This window comes from Rhinichthys klamathensis, unplaced genomic scaffold, assembly GCF_029890125.1.
Source record: "Rhinichthys klamathensis goyatoka isolate OS25496 unplaced genomic scaffold, OSU_Roscu_1.1 h1tg000372l_1, whole genome shotgun sequence".
In the NCBI taxonomy this organism is placed as follows: Eukaryota; Metazoa; Chordata; class Actinopteri; order Cypriniformes; family Leuciscidae; genus Rhinichthys; species Rhinichthys klamathensis.
In genome coordinates, this window is record NW_026606879.1 from 875,761 (window position 1) to 892,505 (window position 16,745).

The 16,745-nt window shown below is 40.1% G+C and overlaps 1 protein-coding gene across 22 annotated transcripts in view; it reads right to left on the reverse strand.

Annotated features, from left to right (window-relative positions):
• The window catches only part of lrrfip1b (leucine rich repeat (in FLII) interacting protein 1b), a 50,287-nt gene that overhangs the window by 24,179 nt on the left and 9,363 nt on the right, over positions 1–16,745 (reverse strand). For all 22 annotated transcript variants that reach the window (XR_008803782.1, XM_056233578.1, XM_056233581.1 and 19 more), the window contains exon 2: positions 930–1,016. Coding sequence is in view for 21 of the 22 variants with exons in the window: in XM_056233578.1 (XP_056089553.1) it covers positions 930–1,016 (87 nt within the window). In the remaining variant the exon portion in view is untranslated. The remainder of the gene's footprint in view (positions 1–929; positions 1,017–16,745) is intronic.

Consider the following 16,745-nt stretch of genomic DNA (forward strand, 5'->3'; position numbering starts at 1 on the left):
AGACTAGCAAAGGCTAACACCAGCACACACACACACACACACACACACACAAACACACAAACAGACTAGGATCCATGATCAAACGCATCCCCCCTTTTTTCTATATGCTAAGCAAAACCTTTATGCAAGAAAAAGGAATATTTATTAAAAAGAAATCTCTGCGTCACAACTTTAAGATGTTTAAATCATGAATATGTTTCTGCTCCAGTTTAATTCTGAGAGTGGTACTGTACTTTAATGTATAGGTGGTTTATGAGAATTAAAGAGAATTCACACATCTTTCGTCCCGGAGAACCATTTCACTCCACTTTTTTTTTTTTTTTTTTTTTTTTTTGTTGTGTATTAGTGGTGGAAATTTTCAAACCCTATCTGCAGGCTACATTATAACCTTATTACGAGTGAGTGAATGAATCATTCACTAAGCTGACTCGTTCAAAAGCACTGATTCATCCACTAAACAATTACTATACGTTGCAACTGTGTGGTGAAGGAGACATGAAACAGTTGATTCTGCTTAGGCTTTTTTAGTTTTTTTCATTGGCGGAGCAAAAACAAAAACAAAAATGTCAATATTGCCTTTAAAATTTAAGTTCTCAATATTAACTTCTTAACATTTCCACTGGAACATTATCAGGTAAGTGTTCATTTAAAAGATTTCACACAAGCAAGAGTGATGTTGTTCTGAATATATCTACAGGGTTGCAGGCATTAGGCACAATATATTGAGCGATTATTCTGCGACAATTATTTAGTATTATTTAATGATACAAGATATTTACTAAATTAGAATTTAGTAATTGTACTTTTGCTTGTATGTATCTGCTTAAAGCTAGTGTGAAATTCTATGTAGAACCATACAACAGGCTATTTGTTATAGCCTAAGAAGAAAGTAGAACTGTAACAGTCTGCCAAACAGATTATCTCCTGACCTCTTTCTGTTGCCTCTCCAATTCCTTCATCCGGATTTCTCGAGCTTCTGCCCGGGCTGCCCGTTTAGCTGCCAGTCTTGCCTCCGCCTGGTAGAAAGAGAGAGAGAGAGAGAGAGAGAGAGAGAGAGAGAGAGAGAGAGAGAGAGAGAGAGAGAGAGAGAGAGAGAGAGAGAGAGAGAGAGAGAGAGAGAGAGAGAGAGAGAGAGAGAGAGAGAGAGAGAGAGAGAGAGAGAGAGAGAGAGAGAGAGAGAGAGAGAGAGAGAGAGATTCAGAGTCAGAACTGCCCAATAGAGAAAACACTAATCACATTTATTCAATACAAATGAAAGTCAAGACTATTTACCAGTGTGAGTGAGAAGGGACATTTGTATGACAGAGAAAACCCTTTTCTGCTTGAGTTTTATGCAGAGCAAATGCTAAAATTGAAGTTGAGAGTTCTTGGAATGTAATCTAATTAAGCTATTCACAGACTTTCAGTGATTAATCCATTATAGTTTTAATCTCATCATTGACTTGAGGGGGTGGAAGTCCCATAGAAATGAGTACCAATCAGTAGCACCATAACCACGATTAAGACCCATTAGAAATGACTGTTCTACCTATAAAGAAAATGTTTGAAACATAACAACAAAATCAACATGATAGTCAAGGAAAAATATAATCAACTGTTATATAACCATAAAAAGAATAATTAATAGATTGTAATAAGCTGTAAACACAAACATAGATTGTGATATTGTAAACACAAACACCGATTGTGAACTAAAGTTACCAGTAAAACACGCACACACACAAACTGTGCCAGGAAGGAATATCCCACTCACTGCCTCCAAGCTGCCATTTCCGGTCAACAAGTGAAACCCACAGCATAACTGAGAAAGAAATGCTGCTCAACAACCCAACTGATGTACATCATTGTAAATGCTTACTATCTGTCACCATACAAATAGCATTTTTTGGTCCTCACACTTTGGTTTAAACCAATGTCTCAGTGGTTTAAACTAAAGCCAGATGAAACAGAACTGACAAACAGGAGAAACACTGTGCACAACAATACAGTCACAAGGCTTTTCATTCAACAAATCGCCATCATTTACCGTGGATTACTGAAGTAACACTAACTGCACCATGGTATTGTGGCAGACATGTGGGATATTCAAATCGAATTTTATTATTATTAATGTAGACATGTATTAAATGTATTAAAGTGGGGGTTGATTATGATTTCACTTTTCAAACTTTAATTAGTGTGTAATGTTGCTGTTTGAGCATTAATGACATCTGCAAAGTACTAACACTCAAAGTTCAAAGCAAAGGAAGATATTTGCTTTTAAAGAAATTGTTTTTTAAGGACTACAACAAACGGCTGGAGGATCCCTTTCCCACTCTACAGATAAAGCGTTGTTGAAAATCTGGTTCGCGTAACCCGAAGTGATAAAATAAAACAAAATTCTTTATCTAATGTATAGGCAAGACAAGTAGTTTGTTTAGGCATGGTTTGTAGGTAAATTACGTGTGAACGCATGTGAACGCCATCAGGTCACAGGTTCGTGTTTAAAGTCTGTTTAGAGAGAACGCCGTCGTCTTAGTGGCCCCTAATGTAATAACAAATGATAATTTTGCTGGAAGTGAATCAATCAAAACTACCTTTAGCTGGAAATAACATTATTCAAAAATCGCTATAAAGCCAAAACAATCTCTGTTACCGTAAATTGTGTGTTTATCTCTGTAAAGCTGCTTTGAAACAATCTACATTGTTAAAAGCGCTATATAAATGATGACTTGACTTGACTACACGACATTCCTCCCGGGTTAGTGACATCACTAACCCTAAAATTTACATAAACCCCGTCCATGGGGGAACACAGTCCATGTTGAGAAGAGGAAGAGTTGTTGTAGTACAGCACATTTGTGAGTCTCCTCAAGTTGTCGCATCCGTCTTTTCACATGCAATACAGTACGTAACACAAATGCAATAGCATTTCACTCTGTATGCATCTTACAACGGTTCCATGAGCAATGTTATAGATTATCATGACAGAATATGCTAATAAATGACTTGAAGATAGTTAACTCCACGTCAGCAACATAAATTCATCAACTAACCATTCAGAAACATCCTGTTGCATTCTACATGTTGTCACTTCTTCTTGAGTCTCTCCATCATTGTCAGACAGAGACAGAACAGTATGGAGCTATTAATGTGTCTTTATTACATGTGAGAAAATAAATGATCTGAGAGAAAAAAAAAAGTTTGAGATAAAAAGTTATCACACTGATAGCAAAAATATGGAGGACCAACTCTACCATATTTAAAAATAAATACAGAAATAAATAAATGCTCAATAAATAAATAAGCATACAATTAATTGCCCCAAAAAATACAATAAACAAATAAATGTAGGTAGAAATTAAATTATACAGTGAGACATAAATGTATATACCTCTTTTAATTAGCTTCTTTATTTATTTACCTTTGTAATAATTACCTTATTTATTTATTGTCCGTTATAATCTTGAACTGTATTTATTAATTACTTATTTTTTTAAGTATTTATTTATGTGCATGTTATAATATTTTTGTCTGTTTTATTCTTCCTTTGTATTTTTTTACCCTATTTATTTCTTCAATGCTATTTATTTCTGCCTGTCGTTTTTACATTTCTGTATGCATTTCTACCTCATTATGCAAATGAGGAGGGGCTGTGTCTTAAGGGGTCTGCGGGGCTACTGCGGATTCACTGATCTCTGGTCAGTTTTATACAGTTGTAGACATTTTAATGAGACATTAGTATGATTAAAAGGAATAATAGTAGTTTATAGTTTCTTATTGGCCTGTTTAGCTGAGCCATCAATAGAACAAACAAAAAAAGCACTACAAATCAATGAAAGACTGCATATCATAGACACTTGATAATTAATCTTATTAGATGATAAGTGAATTGCATTTGATAGATTTTACTTAAAATAAAACATTTGCAGTGTGTTTATAAAATGTGTTTTTATGCATGTTTGGCCTGCATTTTGTTGCATTTCCACTGTTCTGAAAAGCAGGCGTCACCACCGTGTGGCGCTTCGAAACAGTGAATGATTTCCCAAAGCAATTGGTTCAATTGAATCGAAGCTTTGAAAAGCTTCGTTTCTCCCACCACTAGGTCAAAACACAGGGCAGATAATCCAAAAAGACAACAGGGCAGAAAAACACAGGCAAAGAGGAGAAGCTCAAAAACCATGACACATCAGGAAGAGAGCGCTCAGAAATGCGGTAGGCCTATGACACCTACAAGAACTCGCAAAAGCCATCTGCTGTTTACTAACATCTGATAGATGTCTTTAAGATGTCAATTTTACATACATTCTAAATCATAAACGTCTTAAAGACATTTTCTAAATATCTATTTGACATCTGATGGGAAAAGTCCTATTGACGTATTATTGCAGATGAACAAACAGATGTAAACACACACAACAAATAGACGTGATATACATGTGCTATCAAGGAAAGTATGCAACGTTCACAAAGTGAAAATACAGGGCTTATTTAGGCAGAGTTTAACAAGATAATGAGACACAGCTGAACATAATCACAACATCATGAGTCCAGGCAATGAGTTATCGCAAATGAAGTACATGATCTGATAGCAATTGACTAGGGAGGAGTGCTCTCTGGTGGAAATCATGGGTACTCCATCTGGCAGATGTGACAATTGTGATAATTATCGTGATAATTATTGATATAAACTGATATGGAAGATTTTATTGTGACAACTTTTTGGCCATATCGCCCAGCCCAAAGTAATGTATTATATAGGCATGTTACATTTGTAATTGTATTTAATCTTTAATTTCGCTTACAGTTTTTCGGTGGGGGGAAAAAATGGTGCATCATTAGTAAAAAGTGAATTTAACAAATTTTACACTAAAAGATTATTATGAAACATTACATAAAACTGTCAGAGTTAGATCGAATCATATATGTAATTAAAACAATATTTTATTTAAATGAATAGTTTATTTTATACCATCTTTGTTAGCATTCAGTTTAATAAAGAGAAAGTTATTCAACCAAGAGTGTTTTTTTTATTTTTTTATATATATATTTCCTACATACATAGCCACCACGGGAACATATTTTATTGGCCCTTGGTTCCCAAATTACACACACCCATATTCGCAAAAATGCAAATTACTTTCATTTTTTTAATAAGTAACTAGATATGGCAGTTTGGGGTGTGAGTGTGGACAGAAAATTTTATAGAAAGGAGAATTTTCACAAAGAAGTGGAATCAATAAATTATGAATAATTTACTGCCATTGTGAGAATAACAAGTAATCAATACAAAATGACCTGTAGTCTGATTACAAGCATTTTATAATGTAATATAATCTAATTACAATTACTTACTTTTTTTAATCTGATTACTATTCTTTTAAATCCAGATTACCTGTAATCAGTTACTACCCAGCACTGCATAATATAATGTATAATGTGTAAATTACAATGTGAATAGAGATCAGTGGTGGCAAGGGGAAGTTCAAATGAGGCAATCAAACCTTTGTGTGAAAACAGCAGTCTCTGTTGAATGAAATTAATTCCATTGTGCTACCTTTTTGTTTTACCACAAAATTGTTTATAAAAGTAGCATAGAATATTTTTTTTATTTTATAAGCTCCGGAAGAGCAAGTGTTTTGTTGTGCATGCAATATATCCAGACAGCATAGGCTATTGCACTGTATGAAGTCTGGCTAAATCTCTGAAAGTGGACAGCATAACAAGCTTGCAGAGGCGACACAAACAGACAGTTAGAAAGCAGCTCTGTTTCCTTTGTCTAAGCAAGTCACAACTCATTGAATAAGGGGCTTCAGACAAGCCTCTGGCCTAGATCCTGCCAACCACGTCCACTGGCCTGTCAACAGCATGCAGGGAGATGGAGTTCACTTCACACTGCTCAGCAGAGCAACTCACACACTACTGACTATCAGAGGCATAATGGAAAACTGTTCAAATATAAACTGTATAATTGTACATGTATATTATCCTAGCTTCCGCCAGGAAAAAAGTTACAATGTACAAAACTGCATAACAACAAGACAAACACTGCAACAATATTACAGTAACATTAATATATAATGAAGTCATCTGAGGTCATTTTCACCACCATCAATAACTGATACATAAAATGGCACCAGTTGTGTTTCTATTAAAGAAGAAAGAATACGCAGTGTAGCATCTGTTTCAGTTAAGGCCAGTTCACATCAAGACAAATGTATGATGCAAAGTGATAAACGTTTTAATTTGAATGAACGACTGTTAATACATCTACTCAGGCCTACATGCAGTTAACATTTGCATAGTGTCAATGTGACAGATTTTTTTATTGAGAAGTGTTCTAATCTCTTTTGCATCGCACTGTTAAGAAAACTGCCAAACCAATTACATTCGTGTTTTTGGTCACATGACATGTCCAGGGATAAACAAATTTGCTGCATTCAAAATCGCATAATGATTAATAGTTACTACAGTTGGTGTGAAACTTACTTCACGAATCACAACTGTTAAAAAAGTATGTTCTATAGCCTAGTATGAATGTGTGTAGTATGAATAAAATTGACATGTGACCTACGGTGTCAGTTGGGTGTCCACACTTCAGAATCCCGCTGGAAGTAGGTAATTAGGGTACTTTTTGCCTTTACTATTTTATAAATACAATGGATTCGTACATGCTACTCGGCTCACATGCTGTTTTTCGCCCATAATGTAGTATGTAAGTAGACCTATTTGGATGCAGCACATGCCTTGTGGCACTAATGAACAGATTATTTAGCTAAGCGACAGTGAATGGCAGATAAAGAATCTGCAACCGGCTATCTTGCATATGCATTATTTTATTTGGTGTTATTTAATAAACACTATAGAGAATACAGAAATCTGAATGACAGATCCACCTACTGTCAGAGAGTGAATTTGCATTTTTTTTCAGACCATCTGCCGTTTATTCGCACTGGTTCAAACTGACAAATCTCATGCAAAATTTGCAGCAATTTTTGTGCCAAACATTTGTGCTGGTGTGTAAAGGCCTTTACCTATAGATAAGTGGTCTGATATGCACTGTTTCCATGGACGATAATAAATATTATGAAATATCAGACTGCTGGATTGTGCCCAACCAAAATCGAGTTCCAGAGAGCCATGCACTAATATGTGATCTCCATATTGTGAAGTAACCTTTCAGAATCTTTTTGTCATTTTATTTATTTTTTGTGCATTTTCAGTTTTACCATAGTATAGTTATGTTAATAATCCAGGTGGACACAGTGATTATCATGATGAGCATATTTTGTAAAAGAAAATGAACAACCCAGCTAGTCAACAAGTGTATGTTAAGCAACAATATTAGGCTGAAGATACTAATGGACAATATTAATAAAGAAACAATTCCCAACCACAGTTTGAGAAACGATAGCCATAATGTCTACTGAAATACGGCACCAATAATGTACAGTTTAAACACATGCACATGCCAGTATCTCCACAGGTTAAAACCCTTTGATCAGTGACTCAGCATGAGACACATGTGTATGCGGTAAACTGGTGCCTTATCAGTCATACCAGACTTGTGTACATTCTCCACTTTAGACCAGTGATTTTTGTTGGTTTCATGTATTAGTGCAGAACTAAATCGTAGTGAAATAACATTATTACTACTAAAGCAATATTAAGCTTCTTTAATTATGAAAGGCTCCAGCTTCACTGATTGTCGCAGCTGTCATACATGAATGATTTCTAAAGCACTAAATCTTCTTGCAAATACACTCTACCAAAGAGAAGAAAGAAATACAGTCACTGCAATCTGCGTTTTTCTTCTTTGGCTGGATTCCTACACTGGGGGAGCTATATTTTGAGCTTTAATGTTCAGTTTCTGGTTTCGTTAAATACCGCTCTGTAAAAACAGGCTACTAGTCACTGCTATTAGAGGGATTTGAGGTTCTGTCAGGAGAAGACAGAGTGCCTGTCCTAGATCAAGCATGAGCGTGGCAGAATCTGACAGATGTTCCTTTCCTCCTCAGCTGTGTCAGGACCCCACAGGCCTCCCTATGGAACCATAAGGAACTAGATTATTTCAGAGCCAGGAAAGAGATCAACTCTGTGAACTCGCATATAATATTGCAAGTTTGTTGTTATAGTCCTACAAGTTTTTACAGGTCTTAGGCGTACTGTGCAGGTGAAATAGCCAACTTGGGTGGAGCATTGTCAGGGTTCTAGGAGTGCATGTCTAGTTTAGACATTTTTGAAAACATTTAATATAGTCTATGATTCTTCCTTTTTTATTTCAGATGATGTTCATCCCATTATTGAAGATGTAGCACAGGTACTACCACCTATACCAGCTGCAGTTCAAGATGAGATGCCCAAGAGTTTGTATGTACTTGCAAACACAATGATGGTTTCATTAAATAATAGTGAATCAAGTGAGTCTGAAGATGAAGTCATTCAACCACCTGTGAAATACCGTCGGGGTCAGGGTCAAGGTTATGGAATTGAACTGTAGGTGTCTGAAATTTAATATTTATTTAACTGTATTCTAAACTTGAATTCCCAAGAGTTGGATCTATAGTTAATGTTAATATGTCTGAATATGTCCCTACGTTTAGTCTTTTTTTTTGCAGTTGTAATTAGTATATTGAGTGTATACATTTTACAGTTTAATTTCGACAATAAATGTGACTAGCTGTGGTTCAGATAATATAATAATGTTAGAATAATTGGATTTTAATATGAATAGATCTTAAATATTTTATAGACATATATTTTTAGAGGATTTTTTTCTTGTTAAAGGGGTGATGAACTGAGAAATAAAATTTTCCTTGAGCTTTTGACATCTAAGAGGTCATCATATTATAAGAATATCCTGTAAGTTTCAGAACTGAAAACGTCCTTGTTAGTCCAATAAAAGCTTGTATTGACACCAGGCTCAGCAAACGACTCGTTCTCTTACGAGAGGTTCTCTCGTATTGCGTAAGTTTAGCTTACGCTACGGGAAAGATTCATCTTCTCGAGATATTGAAGCCAAAAATTATCCTTAATTTTGTATATGTTGTCAACGCAGTATCAGCTAGCAGACCTAGAGCGGGCATTCTAGCGCGCTCATAGGCTGCTCTGCGGGAACTGCACAGCCTACCTGTGAGCCCGACGTGATGTCACGTCCAATCGAGGGCGCGAGCGTCCTAGCCCGCCAGAATGGGCGTGGCTTAGCGTATATAAGCGGGGCTCGGAGGCTGATTCTCTGATTTTCATCTCTTCAGCGAAGCTGCATGCATCGCTGGACCTTGAGAAGCTGCCGGCCGTCTTCGCCACCTTCAGCCTTCCGAAGCGAGCTACGCTATCCGGCATCGTATCCTTTTTCTTATTGCAACCGAGCATCTAAAAGAGCACGAGCGTCTTTTTAAAGATGCCTCGGTCCATTTGCGGCTCGTGCAGAGCCCCGCTTAGCGTCGGAGACCGCCACGTTATATGCGCTCTCTGAACATGCTGCTCTTGCCCTCTCTTCGGGAGGATGTGAGCACTGTGAGGAGCTTCCGATGTCGACCCTGCGGGCTCGACTCGAAGCCCTCCAGGACGAAGCTATCTCTCCGCCCTTTGCTGGACCGCGCAGGAAAAAGAAGCGCCGTTCACAAAGGCCGCCGGAGTCTGCCGCCGCGAAGCGCTCGCCTGAGTCCCTCCCTCGAGCCTCGCCGACGCCCTCCCCGCCTCTTCTCACCAACGCGCAGCCGCCGGCTACGGCCCGCCCTGCCGTCGAGTCTGAGGACAACGCGGATGGACCCGCCGCAGGAGATAGCTGCTCCGCCTCCTCTTCTATTCAGGAGTCTGGGAGAACACGTGCTGGAGCGGAAGCCGAACTGATGCGCCTCCTTTCGCAGGCCGTTGACCGCCTCGGGCTCGAGTGGTCACCGCCTCAGGAGCCCGCCCCCAACAGGCTTGATGGCTGCTTTCTTCAGAGTCGCCGCCATCAAGCGCCGGCTTCCAGGCCCGCGCCCTTCCTCCCTGAGCTGCACTCGGAACTGGCTAAATCGTGGAATGCCCCTTTCTCCGCGAGGCTTCATTCCTCTGTTTCCGCGTCGCTCTCCCAAGTGGACGGCGCCGCCGAGAAGGGATACAGCTCTATTCCTAAGGTCGAGGAAGCTGTCGCAGCGCACCGTTGCCCGCCCTCCGCGAGATGGCGTTCAGAGTCTGCCCTGCCATCTAAAGCCTGCAGGACCACATCTGCCCTTGTCGGTCGCGCATACGCCGCCGCCGGACAAGCAGCTTCCGCCCTGCACTCAATGGCTGTTCTGCAAATTCTCCAAGCCGATCTCCTCCGTGAGTGGGACGAGAAAGGCCAGGACCCAGCTGTCGTTACGGACCTGAGGAGCGCGACGGATCTCTCCCTTCGCGCTACTAAGTCTGCGGCCCAGGCCCTGGGCAGATGCATGGCCTCGTTAACTGTAACTGAGAGGCACCTTTGGCTGACGCTAGCTGACATGAGAGAGTCTGAGAGATCCGTTTTCCTCGACGGCCCTCTCTCACACTCCTGTCTCTTCGGCCCAGCAGTGAACGGAATCGTCGACCATTTTTCTGAGGTGCAGAAAACGTCGCAAGCTATGAACCTGTTCCTGCCGCGTCGCGCTAGCTCCGCTGCAGGTCGCTCACGTGACCAGCCGCCTGCACGATCCGCCACGCAGCGCCCAGCTCAGCCCAGACAGAACAGCCACTTTTCGCAGCGACAGGGCGGCCGCCCTAGATCGCGCTCAGCTAACCGCAGCAGGCTGCACCTCCCACGAGGGCCCCGGCCGAAGATCACGTTGAAACCTGAGCACGCGAAGCCCTCCTAGCACCATCGGGAGGAAAAAGACGGTTGTGTCTCGCCGCGGCCGGACCACCGTCGAATCTTCTAGCCCTGTCAGTCCCCTCATCTCAGGCTACTACAGTGGATCATTTAGCAGTCAACGTGTCGGTTACACAACCCGCTCGCCTGCACACAAACGCCGTTTTTATGGCGACCCAGAGAAATCTTATAAAGAGCAGGTTATCTGGTTATCCGGCTCATGCCGAAGGTGTTTTATGTGTAGTAAAAGTGCCCACAACCCAGTGTTCACCCCTACATGTAAACACAACACTTCCCGTGTCCCACATAGAGCCTACTCTCATGAAGCAGGCAAATTCTGCTCGAGTGTTGCCCATAGCAGATGTGCCCACGTGCCCGCTCTGTCACACGGCCAAGTCGCGCACTTCAAACAGTGCAGCCTCTGTCCAAACAGGCTTTAAAAGTAAGTCACGTGCCCGCTCGCAAGCGCTCACGCTTACTGCTATGCACTTCTCACACAAAGCCGCGCGCGCACCACAGTGCACAGTCCCACATGAGCAACAATATAAACGTAAGTCTCGTGCCCGCTCACAAGCGCTGCGCCCGCTCCTCCGGTTCAGTCTCTCGAGCCTGCACAGCGCGGCGACCAGAGCCCGGAGTCCATTCTACCCTTAGCTGTCGCGAGCGGATCAGAGTGACTCAGAGCTGTGTCACAGCTCTGCAGCCCTGGTCAGCGGCCGACTGGTACCAGAGGGGAGTGATTATGGGGGCGGTCTCATACAGGAAGGTCATCTCGACGGACGCGTCCAACTCAGGTTGGGGCGCCATCCTCGAGGGCAGACCAGTCTTCGGCCTGTGGTCAGACCGGGAAAAACTCTTCCATATAAACTGTCTGGAAATGATAGCTGATACCCCCCCCCCGGTTCCTATGTGGGACCTTTCACTGGTCCTAGAGGCCCTGAAAGCATTCCCCTTTGAACCCCTGGACACAGCGGACCTGAAATACCTGTTGCTCAAAGCTGTTTTTCTGATCGCACTGAAACGCGTGGGGGATTTACACGTGCTATCTGTAAGCGCGTTGTGTCTTGAGTTAGTAACCAGTACGTTTTTCAAAGTGGGGAACTATGACGACAAAGAGGATAAAACACCACCCCCGCAGAAGATCAACGCCTACTTCAACACGGATGGTTTAGCCCCGCCCACCAATTCGCGCATTACACGAAACTCATTATAATATGCAAAACTGTTATCCACTCACAGCAGTGGGCGTTTACTTCCAAGTCTTCAATGCGAGACGCCCATAAAAACCGAGCGTTTTTGAGCTAGGCTCAAAACTAGGGTAGAAAATAGCCTATTACTTATTCATTTTGATGTTTTTGAATGTAAAAAAACCAAGCGAACGTCATAAGTTGACCTCAGACAACAATATAAAATTTTTTAAAAAGCCAGTTCATGACCCCTTTAATAGAGTATGTAACTTATAATAAGGCTCTTATACAAACAGAAAATTAGTTAAATAAGGCCATCCTTAAAAATATTTTGGTTTGCAGTAACAGCAAAAAAAAAAAAAAAAAGGGTCGGTAGGTAGGTCTATATATTTTTTTTTCAAGATTCAATGTAAAAAAAAAAGGATAATTTTGGTCATGGTGATTAGGTCGGTATGAATTTAAACAAATTTGCATATCGTGACGTCACTGACTGGGTCTTCAACCCCCATGCCTTCGGGCGCACCATTGCGAACCTCATTCTGATACAGGTTATAGACCACAAACAATTTGAAATCTTTGTAAAAAAAAAAACATATTTATTGCATTAATTCCAGCTGCATTCATTTGGAAAAAAATAGGCAGAATCAAAAGAAAAAAAGGAGCCACTAGATTTCAATGAAAGTGGATTTTCAGAGGGAAACAAATAAATTAAAATGACTAATCTCACCAGCGCCGCGCCGACCAATAAAACAGCGCGTTTGGCACCATTCGTTTACATTTGACCCATACTGTTACAAGCCCCCTTTCTGGTCTAGGGGCAGGAAAGGAGGGTAACAAAAAGTTGCAGGGAGAGAGTGAGAGATTTGACCCATAAACATCTGCTATTATTAACGGAAATCAGTGTGGTCAAATAGCTAGGCGCATTGTAGGAAACTATAGGCCGATTAAGTAGTCCTGACATATTATGGAATGGTCGATTTTCTTTTGTGCAATTTAGTACATTTCGGTATGGGATGTGCTGTTTTATTGGTCAGCGCGGCGCTGGTGAGATTAATTCGCGCCGCTCTGACCATTGGCTGGCGCAAGCAAACACTTCTCCTGCGCTGTCGAGTCTGTCGCGCTCGCGCGTCTCGGTCCATTGAGCCACGCAGATTACAAGTCAGCGCAGCGCGAACTCTGTAACACACCGCGCCGTTTCGTCCCCCTTTCGGTGTGTTTGGCTTCCCACACTTATGTGTGTTTGTTTGTCAGAGCCTGCAGTTGCTGTGTGACGCGCGTTCGCGGTGGGCATGTCATGACGAGCTGGACGGGCTCCGAGAAAAGGCCGTTAACATCGATTCCCTATTTGACCATTAAGAATTTCGAATAATGAGCGACTAAATGTAGGCTCATACAGACGTATTTCACAAGCAGCCGCGCCGCAGCCATCATCACCGAGCGCGAACCATTGACAGTGAATGAAACGAAGCGAACGCACAGGCCATAGTGTGACATGCGTAAACCAATGGTGTAAACATAATCATAATAGATGACGCCACGGGTTTTTATTTAAAAGAAAGAACGTAGCCTACGCAATTTATATTCACAATACTTACTATAATAAATGTATATTATTTTATTGCATTTGTATTAGTTGTTTGAAGAGTAAAAAAAAAATCGGTCGGTCTTAATGCAAGTTTACAACCGGCAAGTCGGTCGGACTAAAAGGGGAAAAAAATAAATAATTGGGTCGGTCCTAATTTGACAGGGTCGGTCGGGTTACGGCAAACAAGAATATTTTTAAGCATGGCCTAAGTGAAATACATTGAATGTAATAATACACAGATATACACTTAATGTTCAAATGTTTGTAAGTAGTGCGTGTTCCTTGGGGTCAAAGTAATCATTTTGTATCTGTTACAAAAGTAAGTACTTTGACTAAGTCTTTTACCACAGCAAGTGACTTTTACTTGTGATACTTGTAAAATGTAAGTTCCTATGAGATTTTGTTATAAAAATAGCTGGTGTCACCCACATTCCATTGAATTTTGTTTTGATGCATTCTCCTGTAACAAATTAATACATTTCTGTCCAAATCACTTCCTTCACAAAATATGGAACATTGAGATTCAGACCTTTCCGACGATATGTGTTTTGCAAGAATAGAAAAGTTTTTCATAATAAAATAGTAACATGAACACTGACACCGCCCACTAGGGAGGAGAATGCTAAAATAATTTAGAGTACTGTTTCCATGATAACACAATGTCCAATTTCAAAACGGATGAATTTCGAGTTCGTAAGCTTCCGAATGATACCTAATTTATGATGATTACTAAAATATTTGATTTGAAAAAGGCAATAAATAAAAGAGCGGCAAGCGTCCCGCTAGCAGGATGGTGACTGTTAAATAAACCATGTTTTTCTCAAAATTCCGTTCCTGAAAATCATAACTTTTGTCACCGACAAACGATGAAAGATATTAAAAATGATTTGGAAAGGGCTTCAAACCAGCTATGGTATCAGGTAAAATAATATAAATGTAATATCTAATATGTAAAATAGGCTGTAATAGGTAAAATTTCACCATGTGATGGGTTTTCCCAGATCGCATCACACACACACACACATATATATATTATATATATTAGTCAGTTACATCTTTAAAGTGAGTAAACATATAACAATGACTTTCACGGACAAGTGATTCGTGAGAACTGGTTCTTTATTAATGAGAAACTCACTTAAGTAAGCGGTATGAATCAAACTCACTTGGCCAGTGAAATATTCAGAGCTATTACTGAGGAACAGCTGACTCCCTCAGTTAACGACTCCCTCATTAAACCATGATTCAAAATGAAGACTGTAATACAACTCTTTTTTTCCCCCAAATAGGCAACAATTTTCTTACACAGCATCAATATTTATCTGGCACAAGTACAATCAGGATCAGTAGTGTATGAACATTAAATTTCTCCATTGATTCTGTAACTAAAGATTCATTTGGTTCTAAAATGGTTTGTGCAGTATTGAGCCCTGATTCTACATCTGACACATTGCAGCTTAAAATGTGTTGCTTTGTGAAGCAAAATGTCTATCATAATTCAACCACATAATTAGTATCCAGAAGAGTTTAATCTTCATAGATTAAGCATAGGCAATAATGATTCAACTACTTGCACTTACAAGTAGAGTCTGTACTTGGCATAAACTATAGACTGTGCTTGCGATGGTGTCCTTGTTTGTGCGTATATATTTGCATGTGCAAATCTCTTCCAACCATCACTGAGATCCAAGGAGGGAGAGAGGTTAAATTGATTCAAATTGCTGCAGTGGAACGCCTAAATATCTGAGATCAAACTCATGCTTTGGCAGGCCCATGTGAATTAACTTCACCTCACAATCCGCTCTAGGGCAGACCAGCTCAGAATAGACTCTCTTTCAATTAGACAATCCAATAACAAAATCACCTAGCCTTAATATATTCTTGATCTATTGTATGGAACTTCTAGCATGGAAACATTTATTAAGTTTAATATGCATTCCACATGACAGAAACGAAGTATAGGCAAATGTGGTTCTGGCCCAGCAAATTTTAACTTACACTCTGGGTGTCTTTAGAACCATGCACACATAGTAATAGCCTCCAAAGCAAACAAGCCTGCACCTCACAGCCATATTTAACATATGTGGCTCAGAGCAAGAGTGCAAAATGAACTTTGCATAGGGACTGATGGAACAAACAACAAGAGCGTTCCTCCTCCTCCACAGATTTGCGGAGGGGTAATTTGAATATCAAGTATGCTGACTCACAATTCACCCAGATCACAAATGTGTGTGTGGGGAAAAAAAATTGTACATGGAATATTCATAAGGTTTTCTTTTTTGAATGAATTGCATTTTTAAAATATTTTTTAGTAAGATAAAATATTTTTTTTTTAAATAACCATCATGTCATTTACCTAATTATTGCTTATATAAAGCCACCAGTAAATATTTTAGAAGATAAATATTGGTTTACATAAAAAAAAATTTCACCAGTTCATAAATTGATGTTGATGAGTATTATGGCAGTACAGACATGCATTAATTGACCAACACTTTTAGCATTTTACAGAGCCTGGATCGTAGTATAGTGTAGCATGCTAGTTTAACATGGTAGTCTGCTGGATCCTCCACAACTAAGCATTCAGAAATGGCCTGCAAGATGGAAAATGTTGTTTGGCACTAAAGTTGTTGGCTTATTTGTGGCATTACCTAATTTGCATATTTATGTTGGTTAATTAGGTACTGAAACAACACAGAGTGTGCAAATAAACAAAGATTAAGCAATTATGTGATACTGGCCAGATAAACTGGTTTAACAGTGATTCTAAGTAAATGTAAAACACAATAATAGGGAATCAGTTGTTTTTGTTTTCTAGGTGACAGTGCAGAAGATTAGACGGCCATAGAGAGTAGCTCCAGACTAATCTGCTTTTAGAGCGTAATGCATGCCCATAACACATCACTTCCTGTCTGCTCCTCACCTCGGTCTACCCAGCAACTTAATCGCAAGCTTACTGCAACCCCCCTAACATGCACACTCGCAATGGCCTACAACATCAGCTTTGCCTTCCACTGCACCACAGAGAGCAGAATATGCTGATATATGACCCTGCATGACTAACAGAATAACTGCCTCTGCATTCCTGGCACTTTACACTGGAAACTGTCATCGGGAGCCCTGAAAGGGAATACATTTTAGTTGTCTGAGGAGTTGAATGAAAGCGGCCAAAATGATGCAC